Source organism: Anabas testudineus, chromosome 21, assembly GCF_900324465.2.
Source record: "Anabas testudineus chromosome 21, fAnaTes1.2, whole genome shotgun sequence".
Classification (NCBI taxonomy): Eukaryota; Metazoa; Chordata; class Actinopteri; order Anabantiformes; family Anabantidae; genus Anabas; species Anabas testudineus.
The window spans coordinates 23873554-23901336 of NC_046629.1; the positions used below are offsets into that span (position 1 = coordinate 23873554).

At 40.3% G+C, this 27783-nt stretch overlaps 1 protein-coding gene across 1 annotated transcript; it reads right to left on the reverse strand.

The window, feature by feature from the left end:
* Window positions 1-11447: 11447 nt before the first annotated feature.
* si:ch73-116o1.2 (ras-related protein M-Ras) lies at window positions 11448-26431 on the reverse strand. Its single transcript, XM_026376068.1, has 6 exons — window positions 26257-26431; window positions 19063-19321; window positions 17962-18115; window positions 15481-15580; window positions 14743-14822; window positions 11448-13878 (listed from the first exon to the last, which is right to left on the reverse strand). Exons 2-6 carry the CDS (start codon window positions 19253-19255, stop codon window positions 13779-13781), a joined length of 627 nt encoding a protein of 208 aa, XP_026231853.1. The 5' UTR covers window positions 19256-19321; window positions 26257-26431; the 3' UTR covers window positions 11448-13778.
* Between the last annotated feature and the right edge of the window lie 1352 nt (window positions 26432-27783).

A 27783-nucleotide genomic window follows, 5' to 3' on the forward strand; every position in this document is an offset into this window, starting at 1 on the left:
CGGGAGATTTCCGTCAGCCTGTGATGCGGCACCCAGTGAAATTAATACACAGCGCTCATCCTGCGCACGGCGGGTGGAAGAACGAGCTCCATGCCGGCTGCTGAGCGCACTCCCTTGAAGAGTATTCACTTTAAAGTGCACCAGGAGAGGTTCTGTCTAACTACAGAGTTGCATGGTGCCTACTGCGCTTTCTACAAACCTTTCTCGAGTCGCCACCCTGTGATTGGTTCATAAGAACTTCTTCCTCTGTGGCGCGTTGTGCGCTTGGTAAATGTCTGCGCGTCACAGTTGATGGCGCAGACACGGTTATGATATATACTGTGATAAACTGTCAGTGTCAATGTACAAATGTGTTTAAGACAAGGTTTTCAGTTGTTATTTAAAACCTGAAGTCCAGCTACAGTTTGAAGGAACAGCTTCATCAGTACAGGGGCGGATCTATAGGGGGGCTGAGGAGCAGCAACCAGTTCCACCTTAAATCTTCAGTTACTAAACTTATGATTGGACAACAAAACGACAAATAAACTAAAATGACTGTAAAACCTCAAGACTCCTCTTGTTACCCAGTGTAAATCTCTCTAGCTCTGCCAGTCATCCAACTATTATTAATTAAAACTATAAAAAGATCATTGGTAGTTCATGCATGGCTGAGCTCGCATTAACTTTGCCTGTGAGCTTCAACGCTGTTTCTCTTTTTTTGGCCAACTGGACAGTGTGGTCTTGCTTTAAAGGACTACCTGCTATGAGAGGCATGAGAGTGAACTATCATGAGTCCGCTGGAAGGACAGTAAGTGTTCAACAACAAGCATGAGGACAAACAAACACACATTACAGATTACATAACACTACACAGTGGTAATAGATTACTAGTTTAGTTTTCTACAGAAAGCTTCTGGCTCAGTAGCTGAGTGACTCATGGAGTCTGGCTCATATACATGTACTTAACATCTGGCACATCTGGCTCTAGGCTGACATCCAGAAATTTGTTCTGTATGTGGACCAGAGTCTGTCAGATGTTCAGTTTAGCTGAGGCATATGGGTGGTCCTAAACTGAACTAAACTGAACTGAACAACAAACAAACTTCGTGTTGTTAGCTTTTATTTTTAAGGGGATCTTTTATTGACCAGTGGAAACAACAGAGGAAGTATTTTTAGGTACCATTATAGGTTGGATTCTATAATTTCCATGGTCATTCCTGCTGTGAGGACTCTAACCAGTTACAGACACAGTTTTAATAAAATCGATCCTCTAATGTGTTCAGACTTCATTAGTCGTTGTTTGCTCCAACATGTAATTTATTAAGCAACAACTCAATTTAATCTGAGTCATTGCATTATTTGATTTGTTTATTTATTTTACAGAGGCTTTTTTTAATTCGGGGGGGTTTTAGTGACCATGGTGCTGAAGGAGCTGTTCACGGTGCTGACAAAGCAGCCTATGGTAGCAGCCCAATTTAAATCATCCCAGCATCACGTTGGTTCTTTAACAGGTTGTGATTCAAGCATGAGCGTGGATGGCAACTCACTTATCAGCACACATTATTGTCACGCTTTGCCAGCAGTGATGTTGGATGAAAAAACAGCCCCGTTCACCTCCTCTTTAAAAGGTCTCTAACTGTTGATAAAGCACTTTGAGCATGAATCTCTAATTATGTTGCCCAGACAATCCAAAGCCTGTAGCACAATGCACACGTGGGCAGATCCTGCCTGGGTGACTCATTAATGAGCTAATGCATTTGACACATACGCCCAGGACATCAGTGTGTACAACATCCTGTTGGGACGTTAACTGTTGATGGCATGCAGCTGTCAAATTGAGGCTGATGGACAAAACAACGAGCCAGCATGAAATGTGTGTGAAATAAACCACTTTGCAACCTTATGTTAGCAGAGTAACAATAGAGAGGAGAGACACTGAAAGACATCGAACAAGAGAGAGAATTGGCGCATTTACTAGTTGCAAACTTTCTGAATTTGAGTGCTTTTTTTGTAGAAATAGAGAGATCCAGAGAGCGTGCACCCTCTTTCACGAAAGAGAGTTTGAATAAGCTTTGATTATCGTATGATTTTACACCCAAGCACTCGTTTTTCCTTTGCTCAATTAGTAGAAAAGGTCATCCACTTATATTTTCATGAGTACTCTTTAGCATCCCACAAAGGCCTCCTTGTGGTGCTGGAGTGATGACCTGGGCGGGTTTCACACAACCATCCTCTTGACACCTGAAGTGTTGCGAAACCAGTACAAAGAGTTATATGTAAACCCGTGTTGTGAAAGCTCACAGCCTCTCAACAGCTCACGTAGTTCAGACTCGAATCTGTATGGCTCGAGCTGTTTGCTTTCACCAGGCAATCACACTTATCTTTGGAGAGATTTGTAGTGTAGGGTTAAAAATGGTATTTATTGAAGGAGAAGTGTCGCTGCAGTGGAATAACACAGGCGGCACAACTGAGATGATGGCACGCTAACAAGAAGAAAAAAGGTAGCATTTATATTTAAACAAATTTCATTAGTAGAACTTGTAGCTGGTATTCCTGCAGCTGGCTACCGTTTGACCATCAGCAGTCAGATAATGTCCCGGTTCCTCACTGCCATTACTGTCATTGTGTTGAATGTAATGTAAAACGCAGTCTTTGCCTCCTCTATATTTAAGTTGTGCTCACTGGTTCAGCCCTGCTCACTGCCCTCTGCAGTTTCGATCAAGTGTGTTTTGATGATCTCTTGCTTCAGAAGCCCGTCTCTTCCAAAGGATGCTGCTTCGCTTACGCCTTATTTTGGTACCTTGTTTTCACTGGAGATGCAAGCAACACAACAGAGATGTTTAGAAAATTGTAAACAAGGATGCAGATGACTCAGCATGTGAGTCATCGATAAACAACCAAAATCTTAATGTGGTTTTGAATGTAGAGTGGATTGTGCATGTACAGCTCATACGGTTATGCTTCTGTTGTTCCAGCTGCATGCAGGCTAAGGTTTCTAGCTGCTTCGGGCTTTTTCTTGAGTTTTTTTGAGATGATGAATGTAGGTTTTGTGGTTCTTTCTTTCACTCTGTTTCCTTTTCCAGCTAAATGTCCTGTAGGGGGAACTGTAATTTCACAGTGATTCACCATTCTGCTCTGTGGAGCTGAGCAGGTAACAGGCATTTTAGCTCATTATTACCAACGATATTTCAAATTTGAGAATTTTCTAGCCAAGAAAATCTTCAAATACTCCTAACAATTCTCTTCATTCATAATTAGCAATTATCAGTCTGATAGATTATTATAATTTTACTGCACAGCCATAGATAGTTGGATCCTGTTGTCCAGGCCAACCATTGGTTTACGTCGGTTTGTGTGTTTAAAAGTGCAGTTGAAATTTGATTTAGCTGTAATTGCATGTTATTGCCCATTTTGCTCCTGTTTCATAAGTCGCTACTGTCTTAGTTCAACCTGGAGACAGCTGTGCCATATCATAATCATATTTGAAACTGTTTGTACAATATGTGTCTCGTGATGAAATATACAGCAATAAATTGTCAGTGCACTCCTCGCTTGGAGACATTGTTTAAGCAAAAAGAGGTTCATTTCTCCCCTGTGCGAACTGCTGGAGACGTGTGGGGGTTTTTCTTTTGTTTTGTTGCAGGAAATTAAACGTCAGAACCGAACAATGCTTACACCTGTTGCCTCGTGTTTTAAAGTAATAACTGACGAGAAGCTATCATAGAGAAGCTCTTCAGCAAACTCGTGTTTTGCCCCGTGGTAAGTTGGCCGTGTCAGACGCCCGGAGAGTGTGGCTGAGAGTGACTGTGCTGTTTCACTTCTGAGTGCCTGAGATGAGAGAGGAGCTGATTGAGGCGGAGTGCAGTGGCCCGCCACCTCAGATCCCTGATGACATGAATTAGCCACTTGTCAGCCAACACTCCTCAACTCTCTGTGAATCATCCATTGTTTAAAGCGCGTTGAAAACCTCACTGTTTCTGTTACGTTGTCAGTTTTACCATTGTTGTTGTGAAGAAAACACAAGCCAGCAATGACACACGTATGTGATCCAACTTCAGAGCAGTAAATAGGGATAAATAGGGTGTTTTTACATCAGAGCATTATTTGAAAACACGCTAACATGCTTCAATCAGTCATTGTAATTCCTTCTGATGCAGTATTACAAATATATTGCATTGAGAAAGGGCCAATGCACGGTAGAAATTAAAAAAATGTTCATGACTGAACCACTATGAAAGGTTTTAGATTGCTTTGTAGGTTTCCTGTCATCCCTGGGTACTGTTCCTGGTGCTGGGTGTTCCTGGATCCTGTCAAACTCTAATTTTATCTGGCACATTTCTCCAAAATAGGGTTTGTCTTTTCAAACTGCTTGGCACAGCCGCTGTAGCAGTTTTCTCTTGAAAAATGCAGCTGGTAGCACAGGGTAAAAATACAAAAGTAAAAATTCAGGCCCACGCTTATAAAACAAGTGACCACCTCACGAGGTCCCCTGTATGAATGTCTGGTTTTTCACCAGGTCCAGTTTCCTCCCACAGACCTGCAATTATTTTGATTGATGACTCTTTGACAGGACTGTAGGTGTAAGTAGGGTTTGTTTTGTTTGTTTGTTTATTTATTTGTTTGTCTATTTTTGAAAACAAACAAATCTATTGCATATAATGAAGACTGGCAGGTTTTCACACTCACCACTGTGAGTTGTATGAAAAGGTCGGAGAGTCAACACTGGCATCTAGAGGTAACCAGCATACCTGTGTCCTCATCCACAAGAACCTGCGATCTAAGTATTTTGCAGTATTTTCCTTAGTGAGTTCCGTTTGACACCACAACACATCACTGCAAAGACCTGCAGCACAGCTTGAAGTTAGAGCCAATCATTCCCCTGAGAGATTTTGAAATGTTATTATCTTATCTTATTATCTTGTGTGTGACTTTGATTTGTATATGTTTCCTATATATGTGTCATTCGTTCTCAGATCCCTGTTGTGAAAAGATTCTTTCTCTCAATGAGATTTCTCTGATAAAACATAGTTTAATTAAGTAAATCATGCAGCCAGGTTGGCTCAACCAATCCAGCCTCCTACAAATAATGTTAATCTGACAGGCAACAAGTTTGCATTAGAAATTCAGATTCAGTGCCAAAATTCACTGCCAACGGAGAAAGTAGTGGGAGAATCACAAAGCAGCACAAAGACTGTAAAAGCCTGAGCCTTGAGACAGAGTTAGCGTTCAATGCCCCAGCAGTAGTCAGCGTTCCTGTTTTTATTCAAGCATGATTAAAGCTTTTACTAACTTTCTGCAAATGCACAGGAAAATCATTCTGGAGATCATGCCGGGGTGGTTCAACCCCAAAACCTGCTGGATGATGAGTCATTACTAAAAGAAAACAGTCATCATTTGTGTTTATTCTTAGTTTTATTAAAAAGCTGCAGTTTTCCTGCTGTGTAATGACTCTGATTTGAACTTGGTAAATGATTTCTCAACTCCCAGTGAAACTATGAAAGTGTGTGCCGTGTTTTAGAAATCGTTTTCTGACGCGCTCTCCTTTTGCAGGAACAACACATTATGCTATCAGTTTTGGAACTTTTTCAATTTGCAGCACAGACTGAGTAACTTGGAAATCTGCGCAGGTTGCACTTGTGGGAGCTCGTTGTGAATAGCGCCAAAATTGTTTGAACAAATGCATTTTATTATGACTGTTTTCCTTATGAATAAAAACATTTTACCTGCCAGTCAGCCCCTTGTATTTCGACAAACCATTCCTGAGTCTGGATGGAGTGAAGGGAGGTAATTATTTGCTGATTATTACAAAGGGGAAAGTACCAAACAAATCATTTGCTTTGTGTCCACAAGGTATATTCACAATGCAAAGGCCCAGATGAAAGTGCACGTACAGTGTTGCATCATTCATAAACACATACATTTGAATGCTCTGCTCTGTCAGACGCCACTGACTTTCAGCAACAAAGGTCTTTGTTAGAGTGAAAGTGAATGAATAATAATAAAGAAGACCATTTTATCTTCTATTAGTAAACCAGTGTGGCCAGAAACAGCCTTTGAAAATGTTTTATTTTAATTTTATAAGGATACATATATAGAGATAGATATTGTCTGTCATTCTTAAATCTGTTTTATTCCAATCAACTGATTTTCACACATACACGTGAGCTGTAATTGATCCTTTTCCTTAAATCCATTTAACCACTATAGTTTCCAGGTACTTTGGAGATTCATCTTATAAAACGTCAGCATTAGCATAACAAGAGTATACCTTTACTCCCACTGAGTTCCACGCTGTGCAGACCATCTTAACACGAATAACACTTGACTGTTAGGTCTATTCTGTGGAAATCGATGCACATCAGGGTTTCCATGACTACAAAAAGCATCCAGTGTGGTGTTTACTGAACGCTGTCAGACACCGTTCATTTCCTGTATGTATTTTACTTCCTAGCATTCAACATCTGTCTGCAGCCTCATTTGTGGTATGTGCAGCATACAGTACAGCACTTAACCAATACACTGTATATTATTGTAGTGTAAGGACACTGTAGCATTAAAAAATAAGCAGAGTTATGTTTATGCATTGGGTAACTCTACTAAATATGTTTACAATACATCTAGAGTGAGGAAAAATGCAACTACGGTACTTTTGAAAACACTGACATGCACATACAGTAGTGTGTAGGTAGGTAAGATGTGTTGTATATGGACACTGTCATCACAAAGTGACTCCAACAGCTGATGGAAGAGGGAAAATAGCGCATAAAGTTAACCAATAAATCTTGGAAAGCACTGATGAATCTATAAAAATTGACATTTACAACGACTCGCCCACTGACAGCTCCAGCTGTCTGCACTGCACTGCATCAATAGCATCAGTCAGTGCTGCCGATGAAGCAGATTCTGATCTCTTCAAGTTCACGACAGCTTTGACAAGCAGCACCAGCGAGGACTCAAACTACCATTGACACCGATAAAATGTGTGTGACACCAACGGTAATGATTACAGCTTTGAGGCAGGTGCTGCATTTCAAGCTGTTGTTTTGAGCTTATTTCAGTTGATTCTTTGTTTGCATCTTGTCTATTTCCAGAGAAACGTGGGCTTAATCGAATTACTGCGGACTAACTGGTTGTTTTCCTGAGCGTTCTGAGAAATATAATTCATCTGTCTTTCTGTGTACATGGGATTGATAGACATGTTGAGGCAGCAGGATGTAGTAGGCAATTGTAAAAAATGGTCATAAACAAACACCACTACCCATCTGAAGCTCCTGACAGTAAATTATTCTTCATCTGAGTGAAAATGCTTCACTTTATTTCCTTTGTGCTGTAACTGCTGAGTCTGCAAAACCTATAGCACGACGTGTGCTTGATTTGGTCTTTAAACAAAGGAAACACAAAATACCAGTCATATAATATCAGAAATCGATGGAGAACATTTCCATTAGCAGTGACTGTCCATCATCCACTGACCCTGATATGATCCTTTAGCAAACCTTGTGTAGTGACATATTTTAGAGAGCAGCAGCTTCTTCTGTGGTATGCTGTCCCGGACACAGTCTAGTGATTCCTTTAAGCCATATTTATCCATATAATCTGTTCAGTTGCTGAGTCAGAAGGACTCATCTGGGCACCTCACACAGATTAAAAAATAAAAACAATAACACAATAAATTGCTGTAAAAATCTACATGGACATGAACCAAAACTGTGTAAATCTGACTGATGACTCATCTTTCTTCAGTTCAAATAAACCCCACTTCAAGCATCTCCACAGTCCAGCTTTGCTCGCACTGCAGTTCTGGTGAATCTGAAACGTCATGCTCTGCAGGAATGAGTTTTGTGCTTGGCTGTCATGGAACTTGAACATAAGATCGCTGGGCGTCATGCAGTGATATTCCTGCAGGTCTACAGGGGACAGATTGCTCATCACACTCCTGCCTGTGTCTCAGCCAGAGCTGACTTAGTATCTTTGAGGCATGAAAAACTGCAGCTATGTGACAAACCTTACTGTATATCTCCTTCTATCTGGATTTCACAGCCTTGTTTCACATATTTTGTTGTATGGAAACTACGTCTGAGTGAAGGTTGTGCTGAGACTGGGAAATGGAGCCCCTCTTGGTAGATCTCCACATTCACTAACACCATTAGAAATTTAATGACATTAACACTTTCATCCCTAATGTGCGACCCACACCCAGCAGGCTTTGTAATAAATCATGATGTCATAACTGAAGAAGGAGGAGTAAGGCTGAACAGAAAACACAGCAAAAAAGTGTAGTAGAAAAGGTAGAAGTAAAACTAGAAGTAGAAAATATGTAAATAAAAACTATACCAATGGCACTGAAGGGCCTGTTGTCTTTTTCCAGTTGAAGTTCACTAATGTGCATGTAATGCAGAAGCAAGCCCACAATTTGGAGAAATATGTTTTCAGCCAGCTCTGCACGCGACCACACTGCAGCACTGTTAAGTTGTATAGGAGGTCAACCACCAAATGCTTTGGGGTCACATGTACAGGTAGACCTTTAGATGGAGGTCACAAACATGAGGAATCAGTATTATGAGTTGGAAATACATCTGTAAAGCTGGAAACGTGCAAAATTGGCGGAGGGCGCTCACTCCTTCTCGTCCTGTTTGTATTTCACACTTTTCTTAATGTTCGGTTGATGCAACATTTCAGAGGCAATAAGGCTAATACAAGACTTCAGCTCTCTGCCTTTGTCATTGTTCCCTCTTCTATATTCTGTCATCATCAAAGGTGCCCTCTAATTTCCCTAGAAAGGAGAGAGCTACACGTTTCCTTCATGTTCCATCTTACTCTGGGTTTTCACAATCCCTCCGCCTCTGTCTCTCTCCCACGTACCTGTCTTCTTTTGATTCTTGGATCCAACTTAAACCTTTTTAGCCGTATTGGTTCAATTTGCCAATAAATCTTGTCTGTTTTCTCTCATGCAGAAAGTTCCTTTCTTTTTTTTTGTTTCAAACGTGAGGTCATTTTGAAAATAGCCTCTCTCCCTCTCCCTTAGTTCAATATCAACACATCTTTAATCCTAATCCCCCACACACAAGCAGGAATCCGCTGATGGCCTCCGTGGCCCTGAAATTCTCATTCTTTAAAAAAAACAAAAATAGAAGCAATACGTGAATATGCAGTCGTACTCAGGGGAAAGGATCTGCTCTTGAAAATGCTGCCCAAGTGAATCCAGACAGCTTGTGAGCCTGTGTGGGAATGATTGTGCAGAAATGGAACAGCGCAAGAGGTGTGCGTCACGTGTGAGATTAATGAAATGTGTTGACCTCGGGGGAATACAGTGGGAACAATGTAATTGAAAAGCAGAGGTGCCGTAAGCAATTGCCAGAGCAGCGAGGCAACAGATGAGCTTTTACATTTGCGTTACCTGCGGTGGCACCAAAGTGGCCGTACGTGGACAGTGACATGTAGCTCAAAGCTGTGTGTGTGATACAAAATGGCATAAGTTGACTCTCCTCTCCTTCAATAACTGTATGTCCTGTCCAAAACGTGTTTATCATGCTCCATGCGTAGCTGAGTCTTTACCACTTCTTTCCCTTTGTTGCTCATTTGCATTTAAATCAGCAGCGTGTATTGGCAGAAGACCCATACTGAATATTCAGCTATTTCTTCCTCAGTTAACATTTAAACTGTTGCAGTTTTTTTGTTTGATTTTGCTTTTTTGTTTTTCGTAATCTCTTTGAAGTAATCTTTGTCACATCTTGCTCGACTTTGATCCAAACAGCAAACATAAAGCAAAGAAAGTGTACAGTATACTGAATGTAACCAGTCAAGTGCTGCCCCCCAGTGGCGGGACCTTTGAATAGCTCCCAGAGACAGCTCACTTGAAGCAACCTCCAAAATGTGTCCAGTCTCCTTAAAGGAAAATCTGCTGTTGTTTTATAGGGACTGTGGTTTCTCTCCATTCACCCTGATGCTCTGTACTCCATTGATTACGCTAATCTTTCAAGCTGGTGTCATAGCTGATCGTTGTACATATTATTATTTTAGTTTGAAGGCAGTCAGGTGATTTCCCATGAATATGGGTAAAATATAGTTAAATTATCTTCTAATACTCTTGACACCAACTTGCAGCTCTATTGCTGTTCACCCCGTACTGAGCACCTTCCTGTACCTGTGACACTCTTTAAGGAACATGAATGTGAATCGATGGCAGAGATGCAGTACGTTCTGTGCGCCAGCGTGCCTCACGTCCCCGAAGGTTTAAAATCAATGTGGCAAAATGGAGCTTCAGCGTTCTCAGTGTTGAACTCAATGGGCCCTGACGGCCCTCAAGATTAATGAGGTGAGCTTGTGCTGAACAAGTAAGTGACTCTCAAAACACGTGTAGCCCTGATCACTGAGGCTGCCAAACAGTGCTCTGATCAGGGATTAGTCAGCGGTGAGACAGTGTGTGTCTCTGCATTTAAATATCATATAAGCTCGCCTATCACACAAGTAAAAATAAAGACGGAAATAGGTAAAGTCACAATACTTTCATTTTTTTTATTATTGAAATATAATCACCTGAGGCTAGATTTAAAAGGCCACAGTTTGTTTGTGCCTCTTCTAGCTCCTCAGTCTGACACAGCCAGTTAGAACACAACAGACCTGTCCAAAAACACATTACAAAACCGGCGTGATAACTCCAAAAAATAAAAAAAAAACTTTTAACATGGCCGTTTTACATACTGACAAAGTCACAGCAACTCAAATGAGTTGCATACCTTCAGCTATCCTGGTGTCTATTTAATAAAGAGTCTCCAAATACAGGAAACAAAAGTGGTCAATTTAGCTCACACAATTACTGCTAAATTATTAATAATACACTGAACCATACAATACGCTGGATGTGCAGGTTTATTTGTACCAGCCATGATGATTCATCAGTTTTCAAACTGTATGTTGGACCTTAAACCTTCTTATGTGACCTTCGAATGTGAAATACACACTTTGGCTTTTCTTCTGAGAGATAGATGAGAAGACAGATCGAATGTGTGTGTGGCCATTTTTAAAATGACCTTAGTTTCACCTTAGTTTAGCATAATAACCTAAATACGAGGGAACAGTGAGCCTGTCTCTGTCCAATGGTAAGAAATAAAACTATGTGAAACCAAAACTTCAATAAATCCCAACCACTAGTCAGTGAGCCTTAGAGGTGCTGCTTAGCTGAGTCAATTCAATTCAACTCTTGGCGAATCATTTTCCCAAATGTTGAACTTGTGAGTATTTCACATTTAACACTTTTCAAAGTTACAAGTTGAACGAGCAGAGTTCTTTATCCTCTTTCAACTCTGGACCCAATTCTGTTTCTTAGTTCACAAAACATTCTGAGTCTCTTACATGGTGGCTCAAATGCAAAAGGCCTTTAACCCACTGACAGTCACTGACAGTCACTGACAGTCAGAAAGGAAAAACAAAAAAGAAAAATATGCAGGAGTTCAGTTTTTGTTTTGTTTTTTTTTTGTCCAGGTCTGGGACACGCTGAGGTAACAGACAGTAATAAATTATTCAGTTGTTTAAAAAACACTTCATATCAATCATGTCAATAATTCATATCAATAATACAAAATAGTATCAAACATACATGATGCAACATTTTCATCAACACTTTTTTTTCTGACATTTTTTTGCTCCCCCACAATCCAGAGTCTGGTGCTTCTTTGCTGTACGGTCAGTACTCGTTTCCAGTCCCTCTCTAGAAACTCTTTGTGAAGTCCCTTTAACGGTAGATGAGTTACACTGTATTCCATCTTTGCTGAGGCTGATTTTCACTTTCATGCTGAGCAGATAAACCAGATTTGTCACACTCAACCTTCTTAATTCATAACGGAGTAACATCCTACAATGCCTTTGCAATGATTACCTTTCAGCTCATTCAATCTTCGTTACAATCATCGCCATGGCAAATGGCGTACACAGGCACACGGGGCTTCAATGTTAATCGCCTGCTTATTTGTTTCGTTTTTTGATTTTACATTCAGATTAGTTTTGACTGTGCCTTTCATTTTGGCTTACAGATTCGAGCACAGAACGAGATGCCAATAGGAACATCCAAAATTGTATTAAAAGTGCAAAAATGTATTCCTTCAAGAGACTGTATTCTTCCAGATGAAGAAAAAGGTTTTCCACCGAAGCTTTAGTGCGTTAACAGTACAAGCCATTTCATAGGTTATTATATTGTACATTGCTATCACCTCAATACTACAAATGTGAATCTATTTAATGCTTTGTTGCTTTGTGTGTACACTTTCCCTACAATAGAAAGCAGTTTGTAGCTAGGCTAGGTTAACATGGCTTAAAACCTGCTGCCTTGTTCTGACTGACATTACCCGGGCTACAATGAACAAACAACTGAAGCAGTACTGTCCTTAACTGAGCAAGATTCTTCTTCTAACACAAGTCCTGAATTCTGAAGAGCCCCTGTGAAATAAAGTGACATCACATTATTTTGGTTAGTGACCAGTGCAAATCAGCTTCTCCAGCCCGTTTCAGATCTGAAACAGCTCAGAGTCCCAAAGTCTATTCTATTTCATTAAGAATGTCCTACAGATCATTTGTAATACAGCATTGAATTGGATTACGTTGCACTCTATAACTAGAGTTCATTTATATCACAAATATAATTGTAATTTTCTCTATTTTTTAAATACAAACAAACTGGGAGAGTAAATTTTGTTAAGACTCATAAGGCAAAAAGATAAAAAACAAACAAACAGACAGACAACAGGGCTATTGTTCATGTAGCTGCTGGTCCAAAATTGCGCTTACTGATTATACCATTGGTAATGACTAAAGAGGAAACCTAAACCAACAAGAATTCTTTTCAAATACTTGAAAAGTGGCTTTTGTATACTTTCATATTTATATAATTCTTTATACGAGCGTCTGTAAACATGGCCCCTGTCTGCATTAACCCCGTTACATTTACAAGTAACCACATACACTGATCTTATTCTCCTTTATAGTCACAATATTTAAACACATATTCAACACGTTGGTATGGCCATATCATTCACCTGTCAACCAACATGGCACAATTTGTCAGCATCACGTCACATTTCTTTTGCTCACTACAACACATCCTTCCGTCCTCTCTGAACTGATACTTGACTGCACTAGTGCACAACTCGCCGTTCACTCATCAACAACACTGCACAACATCTATTTTCACCAAAGGAAAACACTGCCACCACTCTGATATTCATCTGCCATGCCCTTATCAAGTCCACTCTACAAAGAGGAAACACAGACGACCTATCTAGAAATCACGGGTGCTTCTCTTCCAGAAAGGAGGGGTGTGTGGATAAAAAAGGTGACAGCCAGCAGGTTGTTGGAGTTTGATGTGAGGCACCATTTTCAGAGCCCTCCTGTTTCCTTTCCTTGCTTAAGAAGACAAACGTTTCGTGATCAAGTTGATTCTGACATCTGTTGTTTTCCCAGGAGGCTCCTGCCTTGTGCCGTATTTGATAATAAATTCAAAAATTACACTTGATTGAGAAATAGTTCGATCACACTGTAGCTTTGTGTGGAATGCACATGTGAGGGATCAAAAACAAAACCTCTGAAAGGTTCAGTTAAGAAGAGAGGGCATAGCACTCGCTCGAAGGAGATCGTTTCAGATTCACTTCTCCTTCTGTCGCTCTTGATCCATCCATCCATGTTTCAGCCCCCTTCCCTTCCCTTTTGGGCTCCAGTAGTTAACCACTGCTGGGGAGTTCCCTGACATCCAAAAGGTATGTGGGTGTGTGCATGTGTGTGTGTAATAATGATAAAAAGGACGAGGGAGGTCACAATATGGCGCAGTGGAACCTGTGGGAACCTGTGGAGCGTTCTGCTCTCCATTTCATCTTCTTTTTCTTCTTCTGGTTTCGCTCTGGGACCTGTTGTCTGTGGTGGTAGAAAAGGAACATAGCAGAAACCATTAACAATATAGAACTTAAAATTAAGATTTTCTGAAACCTTCCATTATCATGTCATTAAAAAAAATATATCTAAAGCGTGTGTTCAAGGAATGATTGAACAGAAAGCTCATTCCTTCCTTTTCTTTTTGTCCCGTTGTTGTAGAGAGTTACAGAAGATGTTCAATACCACCCTCATGAAACCTTTTTTATATTTTCGCCATCACTGACTATCGACCACAAGAGGGCAATGTTGACTCATCAATCTGCTCTCGCCAGCTTTGGTACAATATGAAAGAAGAGATGAGTCAGTTACAGACAGTCACAACTATCTGCTGCTCAATCAGTGGTTGATGGCTCTTTACAGACGCAGAGGTAAATACAGTGCTCCTCTACTGCTGTATGGTGGTAGGCCTCCAATAATACGATATGACTACTGGTTGTTTATTGGACACCAATAGAAGGCCTTGAAGCAGGATATGACCGCATAGAAAACACAGACACAAACCAAATTCTTCTGAAATTACACATGTGTCAGGACAGGAAATAGCTCTGAGATTTTCTTTTTTTTTTTTTTTTCTTTCATTTTCCATATCTTCCTTAAAAACACTTCACAGCTCTCACATCCAGGACCAGGACTACACTGTCTAGTTGGCACGAACATCTTAACAAGCAATATACACGCAGAAAAAAGAGAAAGAAAAACTATTTCACTGGACTACTTTAGGTTTGTAGACAATGGAGTACTAAGAGCCAATCACTACTAGCCTACATGTTATTAGCACTTACTGAAAGTAAACTGGTCTACTGCCTAACTTTCATACAATTGAAAACAAGTGAAACCTGGGCTTACCTTATAACACGGACCAGCTCATGAAAGGCTTTGTCAACGTTCATCGGTGGATCCTTGGCACTGGTTTCAATATAGGTTATCTGTAGAAACAAGAAGAAATATGTCAAACCTAAACACCAGTGGTCATAGTGGCTGGTTAGAGATCTCTAGAATATGATCCCATTAGCCGAAACCTTCGAGAAAAAAACCACATGCTGCTGTGCATAGTTGAAGAAAAAATAAGAGCCACAAATAACAGTTGCCAAATAACCTGGAACCAGAAGGAAGTCACATGAAGACAAGCAACCAGTCATGGAAACGACAGCAATGACTCAGTTATGCCTAGTGTGTAAACTGCCCTCAGTGTCGTACATATACAGTACATCAGGCTGCTTCTATTCAATACTGAAAAGAAAATTCATCTGGTACAAAAGTAGGAAGAAAGTTATATCCTGGGATTTAGATGTGTGTCTTACAGAAAGCTGCCATTTTTCCTGAATTCCTCTGGGCCAAACCAAACTAATTCAACACCACAAGAAAGGAATCTCAGTGTGTTTTGAAGCTTTTTATTAGTTACAGTAAGAACTGTCACAGTCTAGCTGTGAAAACCAAATTAAACATTTTTTATTTACTTCATTTCAACTTTTATTCTAACCTTAGACTATTGAAGACACAATTAATCATCTAAGTGATCAATGACTTTTCATTTTACTCTGTTAAACGTATGCTCAAGTGTTTAAGAAGTGGTTCACTACTTACATTGTGTTTTGCAGCCATCTCTTGGCCCTGATCTGTTGTGACCTTTCTCAGATGGACCAAGTCAACTTTGTTTGCCACCAGCACCATGGGGAAGGCCTCCCTGAGAAGAAAAGGAAAAAGACACACAACATATTTCTGCATAAATAAATATTAGACATGCTAGCTTTGAAAAGTACTTATAGTTTTCTTCTAGAGCTTATGTCAGGTCAAGATATGGGGCTAAATGCAGCACACAGAGGTTGTTTCCTCACTGTGGAGGATTGGTGTCTTGGTGCGCCCCAGTGGGAGAAGTGAAGTAGCGGGTGCAACGATACATATCTGGCAGATAGGATCATTTGTACTTCATGGTCTACCACTTAGAGCAGGTTGACAGCTCAGTAAACTGGTTCCACTATATTAACATTATGGACATAAACTTATTCAGTGTAGCTATACAAAAAAAAACACAATTGAATTTAGTCATGTTTTGCTCATACTTCTGCTTTTATTCTAAGTTTTAATTGTGATAATGACATTAATGTTATCCAGACAGAATAAAGATGAATGACCAGTTTACTAGCTGTGCAATCCACCACAGTAATTATATTGTGTCCCTCTTTACACCCATCTGTAGGCAGCAGGTACTGTATGTGCTCTTGCAGTCTCTAGTCCCAGTGTTAGTTTTAGTTTCTACTTTAAATCAAAAGGCAGTCAAAGCAGAATTTTTAGTTAGAATATAGGTAAGTGTGGCTGTGATGATCAATATTACGCGACAGAGTTTAGTTTTCAGATTATTAGCAATTCTTTTTCTTTTTAAGTAGAACATTTAAATCTTAGCAGTGGTTGGCATTTTACTTCAAATGGTTTGTGTACTGATCACTGTGATATCAAATTCTCACACCGTTATGTGCAGAAAAGATTTCATGCGCCTCTGCTGTTCCTGCCCACTGAACAACTACTACAGAAAGAAAAAGAGCATCATTTTCTACAGACGGGAGAAATCAGACTTCTGCAAACTTTGTTTAAAAATCTGTTAGCAGTAGAGCATCACCAAATATGGACAACTTGTTCAGTTCTAGTTTCTATTTTTGTTTTATTAAAAGCTCTGCTTTGTTTTCTGTTGTCAGTCACTGTGGGTGAGCACAGTCACCGTTTCATCTACACTCATAACTGGCAACATAACAGACACTGATGTGACCTGCAGTTTCAGGAGTGTGGAAAGCAAGACATCCTGATCTTTGACCATTTGACAATGCTATCTCTTGATGCAGAGTAAATAATGTCTGCCGAGTAAGCAAAACCCACTCTGACCTGAGAGAGAATCAGACTGAGGTTACAGCTCTATTGTAGGAACACCCCGATCACATTCAAACTGTTACACATATTCACAACCAGAAGCTGCCCACTACAACTGCTGATTGAGGACCTTCTAAAGGGCACCACAGTGGTGTTTAGGAAGGAGGACTGCTTTTCACTTGTTTCAAACTGATTCACTCCTGCTATTCTGAGGGATTCAACCAACAAGAGACGGAACAGTGGTGGCTTCTCTAACCATTAGGCCACCACCACCACCACCCACTTTCACCATAATAGTGTATTAGATCTAACAGAACTACTTCCTCTTTTGGCAACTCTGACTTCCTGGTACAAAGACTTTGTCTTAGTAAATCTACCATAGTTCTGCACACACAGTTTTTCAATTCAGTGAGTGCATTCTCTTTTGTGCTCACTTCAAAATAATTTGGTCAAGCTTATCTGACTGCTCACATCTAAATGGACTGATTCTGCACAGTCTTTCTAGATCACAGCAATTACGTTGGTGAGTATGTTATCAAAAACAATAGACATAGCTTATTAGCCAAAAATAAGGCACAGGTTGGAAGAGAATGCATCTTTCTTAAACAGAAAAGGGAAGCTGAGCAGATGACAAAGCATATTTGACATCTGCACTAAAGAAAAGAGGGCTTAGTTCACAGTGCCTGTCTCTCACACACCATCTGTGTGCTTTTGCCAGGTCTGCTCTACAATGTGAAGATTGTTCTCTTTAACTCGCTGGGGTCCAGGGTATTTTTGGTTTTGACTACTTTTGATTTGTGCTTCATAATTCAACTTAAAAACTGTTTGTCATGTCAATGTTTTGGAATCATTCTTTTGATTTGGGAAACATTTACTATAACTCTGGGTGTAGTTTGCCTATCAACACCATTTTTTAGATACAGTAAGTTTGATATCCGACACAAATGGAAGTTGAGGTGATACGAGCTGTTGTCTTGCTGCTACGTCGTCTTCAATTGTCTTCCCCAGGGGGTTAAAGGGAAGTCTTAACATTGCTGTCTGGGATCTGATATTCAGCTACAGCTAGTCTAACTAAGTGGGAGCTACTTTACCATTTTCTTATAAACTAAACTCATGATAACCAAATCATACCCAGGCCAGAAAATCCCTTTGCTGTGTGAGTGTGGGTCCATGGACAAAAGTCATCGCCGAGCTGTCGTATCTTACCGGTCTTTGACCCGTAGTATGAGTTGATGGAATCGGTCAACATGTTCAAAACTGGCCTTGTCTGTTACAGAGAAGACAATAAGGAAACCATCTCCTGTCCTCATATACTGCTCCCGCATTGCACTGAACTCCTCCTGGCCAGCTGTGTCCAGCACTGCAAAGATGGAAGTACACAAGTACATTAGTACATTTTGCAGGATGTCTTTTTAACTTTTATTATTTTTATATATGTTTTTAAATCTTAACATATATAATAATATAATAATAATTGACATTTCATATCTCAATGTCCAGTATATTAAAAACAAAAACTAACATAAACTAATGTATATTAATCTATCTTTTATCCTTTTTATCAGTAAGAATGTTTTCATGCTGAATTTTACAATGATTTCAGTAATATACAGTAAATATTTCAGTGGGAACTCTCTCACATCAAATAGTTAATATAGACTGACCCAGTTTGCAGACATCACACAAGAATATTGTGCAATTTTGTTATTGTGACCCGTTTCAAATGTCTGTTTTTTTTTTGTTGTTGTTGTTGTTTCCTTTGAGGCTTGTGTGTTCACTTCCCCTTGTGCACTTTTATAATTCTAGGAGAAAGACACTTGTAGCTCTTGTGACCCTATGACCCAGTGACCTTTCCTTGAGCACCACCTTCACACCTTGGCTACTGTTCTATACTGTAGAACATTAGTCACAACATGAAAAACTTTCGTGTCTTGGCAGATGTAAACGGTTGTCAGCAGAATGTCAAATGTTTACACAAAGATGCATTCCCATAAACATTTTTTCTGTGGTTTTCTAATTGTTTCCAGAGTGTTTCCAACACAAATTGAGTATTTTATAGGGGAAAGAATCAAATAATCCTTTCTTCCACATGCAACAACAATAACAGTGCATTTTCCAAAATCTAGCTGTTTCTCAGAGAGTTTTTATATTGTTAGCTAGAAGCCAATAATAACACCAAGAGTTTTAGGAGGAAATACAAATCCTCACTCTCTGATCAGTGCTGTTCAATAGAATTGAAAAGAAAATGAAAGATAAAGACATTTTTTGCTGCTTTCTGGTTCATTTGACATTTATTTTTCTACTCACCATCCAGTATTGCCCATTGCCCGTCTATCTCTGTGTGTTTTAGATATGAGTCCTCTATTGTGGGATCATAGTCTGGCACAAAGATCTTCTGAAAAAATTGGATGGTGAGGGCACTCTTCCCCACACCTCCATCCCCCACCACCACCAGCTTGTACGTTGGCAGGTTGTCACTTGGCACAGCGCTGGTCGCCATGGCTACCTCCACAGTGGTGGTAAAGGTTGGTAGTAGGCTAGTAGGTGGTTGATGAGACACACCTGGCTGAAATAGAGAACCAGGGGATAGAGAAAGAGAGGAAAGGGGTTTGACAGAACAGAGGGGAGGGAGCAACAGATAGAGAGAGAGAGGGAGAACAAGAGAGAGGTGTTAAGGTTCTTTGTTGGAGCTGCTTTTTCATCACCATGGAGATAACAGTCCACTGCCAGAAGCTCGAGAACGATGGAGATAAAATAGTACAACAAATACAGAAAGAAAGAGAGGACAAAGACAAAGAGTTCAGCACCATTAAAGCCATGTACAACATATATTTTCAAGACCAGTTATCAGTAATTGAGAATCTGGTGCAGCAAATGCCAACATGTCAATAGGTTTAAAGTCCCTATATTCTAGTCAGGTGTCTTAGGGCCACTGTCCAAAGGCCATTCCACCCATCTTTGAGATTACTGTACTGTTTATTCAAGATGTTGAGAAACACAGACATGTGTAGTGGACCTCAGCATGCACAGTAAGAGGGGTACTGTACTACAACCCCCTCTGCCTGTATCTCTGTTTAAATCGAAAAAACAAATACTTTTTCAACTCGATCTGTCAAAAACAAAAGGTGTGTTCTTTCCAACCAGACCTTCCATACAGCATCAACCTGGGGTTTTCAACAACTGTCCCATCAAACTTTGCTACAAATGCCATAGTCATCATTGATTCATTGATGAGCAACTTTCCTTTGCTAACCACAGCTTCATTTCTCCAGCATGCAAATTTGTCCCCTGCAAAATAAATCAAGAGCCTCCCTTTCAAAATATGCTATGAAACTGCAAGTGCAGGCACTCGTCATTTCATCTTGACTAGTGCAATGCTCTGCTCACAGGGCTACCAGCATGCACAATCAAATCTCTTCAGATGATCCAAAATGCAGCAGGACATCTTATTTTTGAACAGCCAAAAAGGACCCATGTCACCACTGCTCATATCTCTGAACTGGCTTCCAGTGGCTCCCTAGCTATAAATGTAAAAGGTTTTGAATACTTAATGACTGCATGTACAGTATTTCTGTCATAGCCCCAAAGCAGTGGATAAACATACACCCACTATATTATTGTCCTGCTTAGCCATTGCAAGGGCAATCTGGTTCAACTCAAACTTAGCACTAAACTGGTTACAGTGCAGATAACCGGAGGGGAAGCATTATTTTAAAAAGACTGAAGCATTTGCTTCAGTGTTACATAACAGTCTCTCTGGTTTAGAGCTCTGTGCCATTGTTGTATTCCAATTCTTCCCTTCAGAAATGCAGTACGGGTCCTTTTCTGATTCACTCTTCTACAGCTGGAGCTGTATGTGGTGTCTTAAGATACCACTAATGCAAACCAAATGTTCTGTTTCATATAAAGAGCACTGACAAACCGCAGGGGCTTTTATCGTGAAACAACTACAGGAAATGCATAGTGACTAGTACCTGTCTTCTATTGTAATGAGCTGGTCTGCCCAATAAAATCATTACTTTGCCAGTGTTTTTGTAAGGAGATAAATTTTAAATATAAAACAGAAGCATTGGAAAATTACTAGCACTTTGCCAGCATCACTAGCTCCGTTACCACAAATGCATGAAAAAGAGTCTGTTTTTGGTCGGCAGGAGGTTAGTAGCAGTAACCAGGCTGATAAGATGAGATGAGATCCTGAGCTCACTACAACCACAAAACCAACAGGGAAGTACGATGGCTCCGAAATAGATGAATAACTATTTTATTTACACATTTACAAATGAATCTGATGCATTTCAGAGAAACAGCTTGTACAGTACATTGACACGACGATTCTGTGTGGTTCAAACTGCTAAGGGCAGTGAGTTCTAGTAGGAGCTTTAATTTGCATCACGCGATCTCATGCTGTTATGGCAAAAAGCTTACACCACAGCTGGCCACACAGCTACGAGAGAGAGTTACAGAAAGAGCGAGACATGGGAGGGGAGCAAGAGAAGAGAAGTGGAGAGTGAGAGAAATCGGAAACAGAAGAGCGAGAGAGAGGAAGCGAGGTCACATGAGGACAAGGTTGATAGAGATGTTTCAATATGGTGATGAATACACAGTGTTGAAATGCTCTACTATTTTACCATCTCCTTCTGGAACACAGTCTCCCCTATTGACCACAAACAGTTCTTCAGTAGCAATTATTATAATCATCTAACTGTGTGATTTCATATTTGGCTTGACAAAGATTGAAGTTTGGTCAAATCAGCCGTGATGCTTAAATTCTCATCATAATTAGCCCCTAATTGTTATTTTCTATGTACAATGAATCACTGATAAAAATCATTTCAATGAAGTGTATTTATTACATCTTACCTTGAAACCATCCGATTTTTAGTGTAAGTGTAGCAACAGTAAAAAGCAGAAAAGAAAAAGAAAACACCCATTCCCTCATTACTAGCACAACACTCTCAACATCCACCCAGCCATGCATCCACTCCTCCTTCGTCCATCAGGAAACAGCTGTCAGCTGGCCACAGTCCATCCTTTCCTGCACAGCACAATGGAGGGAAGGAAGAGGTTTCCTTCCTTTCCAGAGTCAGCCAGCCAATTGATCAGTCTGTAGCAGTCAGCCTGCCAGGTTGGGCAAAGTACCTCTTGATGTTGAAAGTCACAAAATCAGTTCCTGAGACGTTATTCCATTTCAGAAGACATTGTCATGGATTGTCAGTGCTGTGCAGAAATAGAGTATCACAGAACCTGCCACCAGCTGTGCTTTTCACACCAGTCATGCATGGCGTGGCCTAGCTGAAGCCAAGCGAGGTCACAACCTTGCAGGGTGTGTCAGCATTCCCCCTGTGGGACTATTTGGTGGGGTACATAGTTCTCCAAAACACCACTCGCCATTCTGAGACTAAAATGATCCGCAGACACCAGTTAAACCCAAATTCCTTTGGGAGTGGAAGCTTGTGAGAGGAAATTTTACTGTGTCCAACCAAAGCTAGTCATCTAACCAAAGTTATATGGCTTTACAAACAAACAATCATGTTTCAGCATGCCAACTTATGCCGACATACTTGCAGTATTATGCACAAACTCCACACTTTTTATATTTGTTTACACATCTGACCAAACACAAGATTTGTGAACAGAGCAAAATATAAATTGTGTTTTGCTGCTAGGTCTGTTCACATTGTGTTTAAGAGGTGACGGCTGTGATGAATGATTTTGTTTGTGATAAACTAAAAACAGAAAGACGAGATTTAACCTTTGTACTGTTATTTTGGCCTTCGCCTCCAAGAGGCTCACTCTGAAAACACTAGAGCGGACAGAACCATGTTAGGTGTGTGAACAGCATTTCAAAACAGTGTGATAAGTTTAGAAAGACAAAGTCTTCATTTTTTATTTCTTTCCTTTGGCAAAGCCAGAGAAACTCAATTTAAAATCTACACTGCTTTACATCACACCTTAAGTTAGAAACAACACATCTAAAGGAGGTGATAATGTCCTCAGTTGGCAGCACATCTGCCCACAAATGACTCTGCAAGGCTTTACACAGAAATGGTGTGTATTGAACCTTGTTTTGTCTTCACATAAAGCCCCTGAGAAGTGGCTGTTTGCTGCGCTGGGAAAGGATAAAGGCACTTCCCTCTTCACATGGGAACAAAGCAGCAACATAACTCACACAACAGGATTAAGGAGGGACACAGTGGTGCACACCCCAGTCTGTACTGTAACAGTGATATCAACAGTCATCGATCATCCAAAGGAGGTGTTCAGTCATTGTTGAGTTAAAAATGCATTAAAGATTCAAATACTGTCCCGTGACAGACCAGTCCACCTTTACTGCTCGTGAGTTGAAGTGGAACTTTTTTAACTTTAGCTTAAGAAACCCATTTAGATTATTTTGCTCTGAAGCAAACCGGCAAATACTTTTTTCTTTAGGGTGGAAATGTTTAGAAGCTTAGTAGCGACAAGGTTCTGTTTTTTGTCACCAAGACAATTTGAAACAATAATTCCTTAAAGGTCATCAGTGACCTGGTGAAAAAAAATGTCCCTTAAGTTTCAGCATCAATATTGGCAATAGTCTCCAGGTATAAAATATATCAAACATATTATTTTGCCCTGCTTGTCAGTATGTCTCTTTTCTGATGATTATTTGAGCAGCAGAAAGCTCTGCTGATAATACTATGTATTCAAATGATCTTAAACTTGAGATGTCTTTAGCTTCATTATGACAAAACAATTTTGTGATGATCTTACAACCCCTTCTCTGCACTTAAACCTTAAAAAAAAGGAAAGAATCTTGCACATATCCCCTTGTAACTGAAGCAGTTTTATAGTTAGATTCACTTCTTGGCTTGGATATCTTGCTTGCTTTTTACCTCGTTTGTAAGTCGCTTTGGATAAAAGCATCTGCCAAATAATCAAATCTAAACGTAACTATAAAAAAGAAACAGGAAAGCAGCAGTTTTCAGCTTTTTTCAGAAAATTAGGTGAGCAGTCAGGTACCACCTCATCTTATTTCCTCCATCAATGAGAGACTTCATACCCAGAGTTACACCCTGTGCAACATTTGGCTGGGAGGACAAAGTGCAGCTAACCTAGTAGATGGATGTACAGCAGATCACATGACTGTTGGTCATCAGCAATGACTAAACTTGGCAGATTCCAGTCACAGTATTACTTGAGATCCTGTTTAACCATAAACTTCACTTCTTTTTAATAATGCAACACTGTTTTAAGGATTTCTCTCTGAAGAGGCAGCCACCCACACACAATTGACAAACACAACCCAAAAGCCTGACTAACGACCACGGCGCTGGGGGCATTTCCTACTCTGACCTTTCCATTCATCCACTCCGACAATTTACTTATGTGGAATTTGAGTCAGGTCACAGGATGTCATAACTGAACCACTGCCAAACATCAATGACACTGAAAGAAAAATTAAGTGCTTTCAGAGCCTGTCTGTATGTCAATAGTTAAAATCGTATTCAATGAGGGATTAAGAAGACAGCTTATTAAAAGCTGGGATTATATTAATCAAAAGAACACTGTAGATTTATAAATGTATCAGTCAGTACATACAAAATGGTCTCAATAGTATGACTGTACAAAGGCTCATCAGTTAACTGATATATTCCTTTACTCTCAAAGTTTACACTGGCTGCAAGGAGCCATCACTTCTTCGAGTGGGAAACACCTCTTTTCTCAGTGGTTGACAAAACATCATGTTGTGTTACATAGGTATGTTTGTAATTTATAGTCTATAAACTACATATATTACATAAACTCACAGTTCACATTCTTAAATTCACAACAACACTGAAATGTACAACTGTACCTGCAGCCCACTCACTGCCCACTGTATACCTCTTTTGCAATGACCAGGCAATAATATAGCACAATGGCTCAGGGCTGGAAGATAAATAAATAGTATTGTTGTAATGATCCTCATTTTAGCCTTCTACAGAATTCTGGGTCTGGTGCTGGAGGTGTCACCATTATTCAAAAATCAACATTCAATGCTGAAACGTCAACTCCATTCAATGTCCTGACTAAATATGTGTTTTTATCCATGTGTGTATTGCACCTTTATGAACTCTATGTTGTGGTTAGTGACTTTCCATGTATTTTGAATGTTGATAAGTCCCACGACCACTAACCAAGTTAGTGCAACTTTAATAAAATATTTATTAAATATGTATTTTACTTTTCTTTCTTAAAAAGTTCACTTTGAATGTGAATGACCATTTCTGTCACATGGAGACAGGACAGAAATATTGCTTCTTGTATCTGTGCCCTGTGATGAAATGAGCTTGAACAAGGTGTGAAAATGCTTCTTCATCATCACTGTCACTTAACATGCTGCACAGCAAAGGCCTATATGTCAGTTTACCATGCCAAAGCAGCATGCAGTTATTAATTTCAAGGAGTATCATCAATTCAGTTTGACAAATAAACTTAGAAACTTACTTCCTTACGAATTGTTGGGATAATGTGATATCACTTAATGTGTTGTGTGTGTGTTCTGAGTTGCATGAGTGTGAAACACTAGATAATGAATATGTTATAGTTATTAAATGATAACATACCATTCATATAGTTAAACATGTTCACACATGTATATATTTACACTAGAGAAACTCATAGGTTATATGTCATGCCTAATGGCCCCCTGTGTAATGAGCTAATTACCCTCATTTCAAATTTCTTTTACTCTTCAAGGGCCAAACACCCAGAACTTCTGGTCACAAGCCTGCTTTGCAGAATATAAGCAATGTGTTTGAAATATCAGAGGTATCTCCTGGAGAAACCCGGCCTGTACACATTTAATTAAGTTGTGTGGAAATTGTGAAATCACATCCCAAAGTCTGCAGCAACACGGTCACCGTGCAATGAGCAGCAGCAGCAGCAGGGTTTGACATTTCAGAGAAGTTATGATGGAAGGATAAAGAGGGATCTGTCCTCAGACAGCAAAATTAGCTGGTGATTTCACTTTGCTATTAATAGTGATTAATGTGTGTGTGTGTGTGTGTGTGTGTGTGTGTGTGCAGCTCTGCAGGCTGCCTGGTGCTTCTGAATGATCTCATCCTATGATTTGATCCATGAAGAATCCCTCTGTTCCTCACACACCGTCTCACTCTCTCTCTCTCTCCGGAGCCTCCAGCTGCGGGAGGTTCGTGTTCGTTTGTGACGGACGAGGAGACACGAGCCGTGTTTTTAAATGTCGTCCCCGAGGGACGCACACGGCACAAGGCCCGTCAGTGTGGGAGAGACGGCGGCCGCAGCCGCCCCTGAATAACGGTCTCCTGCTCCTTCTTCATCACGTTTGCAGCACACAGGAATATTTCCGCACACGGTTCCCACACGTCCTCAGGCTCCGGGGAACGACGGACGCTCCCCGGGTGTTTCCTGAGCTGGAGACCAGCGGGCGACACTTAGCTACACGGACGAGTTGTACTTCACAGCAGCAGCAGCAGGGACACCTCTCTGCCCCCTCCCTCCACTTACCAGTGTGGGCTCCGCGGTCGTGGACACAAAGAGACGTCCTCACGCCGACATGTTAGCCCTCACTCCGTCCTCCTCGGCCCAGAACCGCCGCCCGTTCCCCCGCAGACGTCCACCGTCTGGTGACGAGGCGTCGAGCAGCTGGTCTTTGTAGAGCCAACAGCTGAGCCGAGCCCGGGGGGGGGGGGCTCTTTAATGAACACATCAAACCATGTCCCGTAGTTTTCTGTGTAGTGTAGTATCGACTGTTTTTAAAAACGAGCAGCAGTCACCTTGTTGGTTTTCTTCCAGGGCGTTTTTATGTGTGTTAACATTTTGTGAAATCTTACCAAGCAGTAAACTCCCCCCCCCCCTGTTAAGTGAAATGGACTGTTCCCTTATATAGCGGACTTCTTTAAAGGGCTAGTCCGGTCAAATTAGCCCATAAGAGGAGTCATTTACATGGGAAACGAAATCAAATGTGTGGCTCTGTGTATGGAGTTGGAATCACTAATATCTCTTGATAAAATTACATTATGAAATAAATTAAATTACCAATAGCTCTGGCTTCTTCTGCTGTTTTAATCCTGTTTGCACAATGGATAAAAGCTCTCCTCAAATAACCCTGCACCATTAATACAAAGGCATGCAACACAAAAAAACATGGGTGTGTTTAATAAAACCGATCATGACTCTGTTTTTTCAGCTTAGAACATTTGTGTTTGTTGATATTTGTGAAGTTCAGGACCAACTTATGCAGAAAACCTCTTGCAACACATCACTGATCAAGTCACTTGTCTGGGTCACTACTACCTTATTTCATTCTCCAGGTGAGTTAGTTAATGATCATTCCCAGTGACTACAATACTGTTGTATGTGCATAAGCCTGGTAAAAGCACAGGTGTTACAGGCTGCCACTGTTGGTTCTGACGAGTCCATTCTACTTGAATAAAACAAACTTATCATGTTTATCATTTGTAAAACGTATTCTGAAGAATAAAACATTACATACAATATAATTAAAATATAATATATAATATACAGTAGTTTTCTCAATAGATTTCTTTCTGTATTTTTTCCTTGAAGCTCAACATCATGAGATGCTAAGTCATAATTACGGAAGAACGTTTCCATGTTTTCCTCGCTGTACTGCTTTCATCTCTGTGAGTAGCTCCCTTTTTTGTTTGTTTTAGCTGGAGGTCAAAGGGACAGATAAGAATCAGATCAGTCAAGAGAAAAGAAGGAGGCGTGTGTGTGTGTGTGTGTGTGTGTGAGCGTACAAAATAACTGAGCTGCGTGTGAGAAGAGGGTATAGACAGCGAGAGATGGATGGGGTGATATTGGGAATACATTAGAGCAGATGCTGTAGGCTACAATTTCATTTGTGTGAGCAGTTAATCTTCTGGTGTGGTAAACGACGCTGCATGTAGTGGAGTTTACCAGCAGATCTGTGCAGAAGCACTAAAGAGCACCACTCTATAACATTTTGCTGGCTGTGAATCATGTCTCAGTAATCACATTGGTTATCTCAAACCTGATCCAGTAACTTGG

What these genes read in the sequence shown, in the direction of transcription:
- si:ch73-116o1.2 (XM_026376068.1), bottom strand. Translation starts at nt 19,255, where the DNA reads ATGGCGACCAGCGCTGTGCCAAGTGACAACCTGCCAACGTACAAGCTG. An exon ending in AGATGGCTGCAAAACACAAT is followed by an intron (nt 14,823 to 15,480) that starts GTAAGTAGTGAA and finishes TTGTTTCTACAG; the next exon opens with ATAACCTATATTGAAACCAG. An exon ending in GAGCTGGTCCGTGTTATAAG is followed by an intron (nt 13,879 to 14,742) that starts GTAAGCCCAGGT and finishes CTACCACCACAG; the next exon opens with ACAACAGGTCCCAGAGCGAA.